Here is a 6,339-nt window from a genome sequence, read left to right as displayed (position 1 = left end):
CTTGATATGTGTAGCTATTAGCTAATAGTAGCCTACCTTTCCATAAAGTGATAAAACAATTTGACATCCACAGTTCTCTCTCCTTCTCTCCCATGCAGGCAGCTGTGGCATCCATGCCTGGTCATGTAAAGTACATTCGTGAACAGACCCTATAGTCAGACCAAGAGAAGAGCATGGGTTCTGTTTTTAAACTTACATTTTTAGGACATTTTAAGGACCACAAAACAAATGCTGTGATCATCTACAGTACTTCCTCCAGGGACAGCAGCTAGCTCTGGCCTCAGATTATAAGTGTGGATCATCAAACCTCTGCTTTGCTGACTAATGTTCTGCATTATTTTGTTCATTCATGTCATGTCGTCCCTTGCAAAGCACAGGTATACATTTATTATGGCTGTTGTGTATGATTTGCTTAATAGGAAGACATTTCTTTTTATTAACGAGTGACTGGTGAGAACAAAATGTAAGAAACGTTAAATGTTTATGAATGAGGCTCCTTTACCTTTGCTCCTTTGTGGTGCCTTTACCACAGCAAGTGAAACACTAAAAAGCACATGCTTTTTCCAATACATACATACATTGTCCAGGACAGGTGAGAGCCAAGATAGCTTATTGTTAGCCGTTACATTCCATACAGCCATATGTATGAGAAAATGTAGAGAATACAAGTTAACGTGGTTTTCAAACTGTGAAGAGGTACAGTGTGGATCGTGACATAGCTATTCTGTGTATACTGAGAGTGCGTTCGCACAAACAGAACAAGACAAGACACACTTTTGCCCACATGACACATGTCTCTAATTAGCAAATTACTTAAAAGTACAGCAAATGAAATTTATTTCAATTAAATGAAATCCCATCACATTTCACAGCTATAGGGGCCTACACAGTAAGCAAAGACAAGAGCCTATATACACTCTGTCCATGGTTGGAACTACACCACAGGGTAGTTCTTAGACCCCCCTGCTCCCCCCACCCCCCCTTTGGAAGCTCCAGAGAGCGTGATCTAGCAGTCCAGAGAGCGTGTCCATAATATGTTGAACCGGAAAAGAGTGTAATTCCCAAATGAGACACCCGAAGAAAAAGAAAATCCAATTCATGTGACACCCAACCTCATGAGATTATTCATACTGACTGTCATGAAAATAAAATAAACAAGTGATAGCGCGCTTTAAAAAAATGATAGTAACCTTTAAGTCCCTTTGTCGACAAAATCAATACTTTTATATACCTAGAGTCTTTTACCATTTTTCTTCAGCGCTTTTCGAGGGATAGTGTTTTGGAATAAAACTTTTTTTTTCTTTTTTAAACGGCTGATCTTCAAATGACCCTGTTCTTTTTTTTCTTTTTTCTTTTTAAAAACACCCGCCCGCATTTCAGGGACCGTACGTGTGCGCCCGAGTGTGACGTCACGTCACATCCTCCTGACACACGGTGCTTTCGTGTGCATCTCGGCTCTGCTGTCTTTGCCCGCGTCGTTCAGGTGGACGTATCCCTGACGTAGGATCATGGGGTTCAAGACAGCACGGCGTGGGTACTCCTGATGCCCACCAGGTTGTCTGCGCTCAGGGACCTCCTTATGGCTGCTTTACCCAGGTCCTTGTACTTGTCCTCGCAGAGCCTGGAGATGGCCTGAAAAACATCCATCCATCCATTTGATTTAACCCATTCTTTTTTTTTTAATATATATTTTTTATCCCACGATTTTGTAACCCATTTTTCACCCCTGTGCCAATCATCTACTGTGATCCTGGGCTCTACACACCCTCCGCCAACCTGGGGAGAGCAACGGACTTAACTCATGCTCCCTTCATGCCTGAGTGTCCAAGTTGCTCCTTTACACCTGACAGGGGGGAGTTTCCCTGGTTGGACGTAGCGCGTGGAAGGAACACGTTATTCCAACCAGTTCCTTTCCCCTCCATCAGGCGCCCCGGCTGGCCAGGGGGAGGCAGTTTAGAGACCAGGATTACTGCATGTTTTTGTGAGGGTACCTACCCTAGGGGACACGGGGAGAACATGCAAACTCCACACAGAAAGGCCCTTTTGCCAACCCCGCCTTCGGGTATGGGCACTGATGACGCGGAGGAGGAAACACGCCGCCAGCACCCACAGTGCCCCGAGCGGGAATCGAACCCAGGACCTTCTAGCTGTGAGGCGACAGCACTATACCAACTGTGCCACCGTGCCCCTGATTTAACCCATTCTGACCTGAGATCAGATTCATACGAGGTTTCCAACTGGACACACACTGGTCTGATTATAACCCATTCTGACCTGAGATCAGATTCTAAAAAAATGTCAGTCGTTCTTCGATTTTTCAAAAATAGCAGACCTACAGCTTGTGAAATCCATGATGATGATGAAAAATGATGATGTATACTCAGAATCAGGAATAAATAATAGGCAAACATTCATTAGCCCATTCTGAACGGGAACCCATTTTGGTGTTAACATCATGTTATGCTTTAGCTATAAAAAAAATAGCAGATCTACAAGCTCATAGCGCGCCACCGAGTTCCGCGAAACGAGCTTGTAAGGTCTGCTATTTTTGAAAAATCAAAGAACGACTGACATTTTTTTAAATCTGATCTCAGGTCAGAATGGGTTAATCAGACCAGTGTGTGTCCAGTGGCCATATATCAGCCATAGAAACTCTCCTGAAACTATGCTGACGTATCAGTCAATGACATGAAGATGTACTCGCCTCTAGTTTCTGGGCCCGCTTGTTGCTGAGCGGCTCCAAGGGGAAGCTGAGGTTGTTGTCGTCTGCCAGCGAGCGCAGGTCAAAGTAGTACTTGGCATAGACGCTGGCCGGAACGTTGATGTTAAACTGGAGCAGCTCCAGGAAGTGACGCTCCATCTCATTCCTGAGGAAGCAGGGGGGGGGGGCAGAGATCGGAAGGGACTCACTGTCACACCCCAGGGTGGATGAGGGTAGGATGAGTGTGCAGGCTCGAGCTAAACGCATTTGCGTCGTAAGTATTTAGCATTCCTATCCAGGTTTGAACTGCCACTCTGATCACTCTGCAGCTGCGCTGTTGCACCTGCCGGTATTTGCTCTGCAGGTCTCTCTTTACAGGACTCAATAATACAACCGCTTCAATCTCAGGGTCAAAAGCAACCATCATCACATGTTGAACAAGGGCAGGGTCATTTGACCATCAACCATCATCACATGTTGAACAAGGGCAGGGTCATTTGACCATCAACCATCATCACATGTTGAACAAGGGCAGGGTCATTTGACCATCAACCATCATCACATGTTGAACAAGGGCAGGGTCATTTGACCATCAACCATCATCACATGTTGAACAAGGGCAGGGTCATTTGACCATCAACCATCATCACATGGTGAACAAGGGCAGGGTCATTTGGTCACATGGTGAACAAGGGCAGGGTCATTTGGTCACATGGTGAACAAGGGCAGGGTCATTTGGTCACATGGTGAACAAGGGCAGGGTCATTTGGTCACATGGTGAACAAGGGCAGGGTCATTTGGTCACATGGTGAACAAGGGCAGGGTCATTTGGTCACATGGTGAACAAGGGCAGGGTCATTTGCGAGATGGAATGTTGGAGGAAGTCCATGCCTCTGATTTTGATACCCTCTAATCCTTAATTTATATTGCCAGTTGGGATAGGTTTTATCCCTGCTTCTGGGCAGACTAAATTAAATGGGATAGGTTTTATCCCTGCTTCTGAGCAGACTAAATTAAATGGGATAGGTTTTATCCCTGCTTCTGAGCAGACTAAATTAAATAGGATAGGTTTTATCCCTGCTTCTGAGCAGACTAAATTAAATGGGATAGGTTTTATCCCTGCTTCTGAGCAGACTAAATTAAATGCATGTACTTGCTTTGGGAAGTGGGATGTAGCCTGTCTAATATGTTTGATAATTATGTTTGATAATATGACAATTGATCAATTTATTTGAAAATATACGTTAACCACATTAATCCTGGCAGTTGCTTTTGTTGAACATTTGTCAAATGTTACCTTTTTTTTATATTATTCAATAATAGCCCAAATAGAGATCTACAAGTTCACAGTGTTGTAGGGTGCAGGCTTTAGTTCTGACATACTATTGATCCGAAACCTCAATCCTAACCTAACCCTAACCGCAAGCACGGGAGCAGTGCATGTCGGACCATCGCTTTTTCGCATCGCATCGCATGTCCCCCCGCTTCGGATATTCGGTGTGTCGGAAAAGCGTGCGCACCCCGTGTTGTAAGCCTGTACAATATATATGTATTATTTTTTACAAATCAAACCCTGGACGAGGGACACTCACATGTCCTCCACAGTGATGTCCTTAAGGATCTGGCAGTAGTCAACGTTCCACACCGCCTGGTCATCCCAGACCTTGGAGGCCAGCAGGATGGCCCCGAGAACGATGCGCTTCCAGTTACAGGGACAGATGTCCAACTCCGCATAGGTCAACAGCCTCTCCAAGTACACCTACACACACATGATGAATGATAAAATGATAATGATAAAAACAGACACGTAATGCTCTAAGCAGAACCCCTTGATTATTTCATGGAATTATGCAATCTGGAGGGGGGGGGGCGGGAAGCAAATTTATATAATAAACCAGTCCACACCCCAAGGAACCTGGCAATCTTGAAACAAAGAGAAAGTTCAGAGAGCAAAGTACAGCGGATATAATGAAATCAAGTTATTGTATTAATGACTAATGTCTCAACGGATGGCGTTTCTTCATTAGAGACATACTGTACAGAAGCATGGAGACGTTAATTCTCTTATATATTCTCCTAGCCTAATTAGGAGCTCAAACAGCAGGGGTTGAAAGAATGTGGAGGCATTGATGTATATGGAACACTACAATTCACATTGATATAGCTTAAATAACTGTTCTAGGTTGTCTCTCAGTTGAGCATGTCATGACGTAGCAGGCTATAGGAATCTTAGAATAGCCAGTGGCCACTAACTAGTGACCCATAAACAAATGGTTGGGGGTTGTTTGTTTGCTGATAAGCAGCTGTTGTCAGGACATGTATACCTACGGTCTTCCTGTTGACCACTACCTTATAAGGGAACATATAGTGGACAGTGGGTGTTTGCATTCTCTCTTTGATGTTCTTGTATTTAAACCTTACTGTATGTCTGTCATACTTCAGCATCACTGGGGCTGCATGTAAAATTCATCAAGTTACAGTAGGACGTTTACACCGTTAGTAGTCCGAGTCGTGTGCTACTGTATGTAGTTGGTGGTGACCCTACCAGAGTGATGCTATGTACTTGGTGGCAGTGTTGTTTTTGGCAGCAAATTTCTATTTTAGTTTTAGTCATAGTCTCTTGAATAGTTTTCACTTAGTTTTAGTCACATTTTAGTCACCTGGAATGTTTTAGTGTTTAAGTCTAGTTTTAGTCGACTAAATGTCATATACGATTTTAGTCGACTAAATCTACAGTTGATTTAGTCGACTAAAATGTGTTTTGACAGGCCTTGATGTCGTTGTAATGACATATTTTACACTTTGGTTGCATGCTGAAAACGCGCCGCGCTGCGACGCGTTGTGAGATTGTATATCTGCTATTTTTAGCATGCAACCCAGCATAAAACTGGATCTCTTGTCCACTAGTGCCTTACTAACATTTTAGTCTAGTTTTTATTTGTTCACGAAATTGTCAGTATATTTAGTCTTATAGTTTTAGTCATCATAGATTCGTTTTTATTTAGTTTTAGTCAGTGAAAAAAGGTACAGTCGACGAACATTTTTCGTCTTAGTTTTATAGTCGAGGAAAACAACACTGCTTGGTGGTGACCTTACCAGAGTGACGATGGCACACTCCGCAGTGAGCTGGGCGGAGGTGAAGAGAGTCCGGACAAAGCGGTAGATGAGCTTGTGTTCCGGATCGATGACATCGTAGTCGTCTGGAACCTTGTCACGCTGCAGAGTTATCAGAGGGATCCGTTAGAACACTGGCAGAACACAGCATTGGGACCCATTTATCGGGACCCCATTTGTGGGTCGTGGACACATAGTTATGGGTCCCCTTATTTTTATTATTATTATTATTTCAAGAAGAAGAAGAAGAAATTACTGAACTACAAAACTGACAGGTTTTGTTTGGCACACAATTATCTTTAGGACTTGTAAGAGCCATTTGAGCCACCATATTGTTTGCCATGATTCCTGTCAATTTGCCAATCTATGTTGCCATGGTTACAGGGAGGGAGGGTATTTAACCCTGGCCCTAATTAGTCTCAGGTGTTGCCAGTGGCAGAGGTAAACCAGTTTCTGACTGTGTTCATGAGGGCTGATGATCTGTAGCCAATCCTGTGCGTTTGATGGTTTATATTATGTTTATT

The 6,339-nt window shown here is 43.6% G+C and overlaps 1 protein-coding gene across 2 annotated transcripts in view; it reads right to left on the bottom strand.

Moving 5' to 3' along the window:
- Positions 1-470: 470 nt before the first annotated feature.
- Positions 471-6,339, bottom strand: part of LOC308311391 (cyclin-Y-like protein 1) — a 13,124-nt gene continuing 7,255 nt past the window's right edge. For both annotated transcript variants that reach the window (XM_080758077.1, XM_080758076.1), the window contains 4 exons: positions 5,798-5,917; positions 4,294-4,460; positions 2,705-2,867; positions 471-1,632 (listed from right to left, as the gene is read on the bottom strand). In XM_080758077.1, coding sequence (XP_080614203.1) covers positions 1,516-1,632; positions 2,705-2,867; positions 4,294-4,460; positions 5,798-5,917 — 567 coding nt within the window. In that variant the 3' untranslated portion in view covers positions 471-1,515. The remainder of the gene's footprint in view (positions 1,633-2,704; positions 2,868-4,293; positions 4,461-5,797; positions 5,918-6,339) is intronic.

This window comes from Protomyctophum bolini (assembly GCF_963924005.1).
Source record: "Protomyctophum bolini genome assembly, chromosome: 24".
In the NCBI taxonomy this organism is placed as follows: domain Eukaryota; kingdom Metazoa; phylum Chordata; class Actinopteri; order Myctophiformes; family Myctophidae; genus Protomyctophum; species Protomyctophum bolini.
Note: the sequence above shows the minus strand (reverse complement) of the source record. Positions and strands in the feature narration are given on the sequence as shown.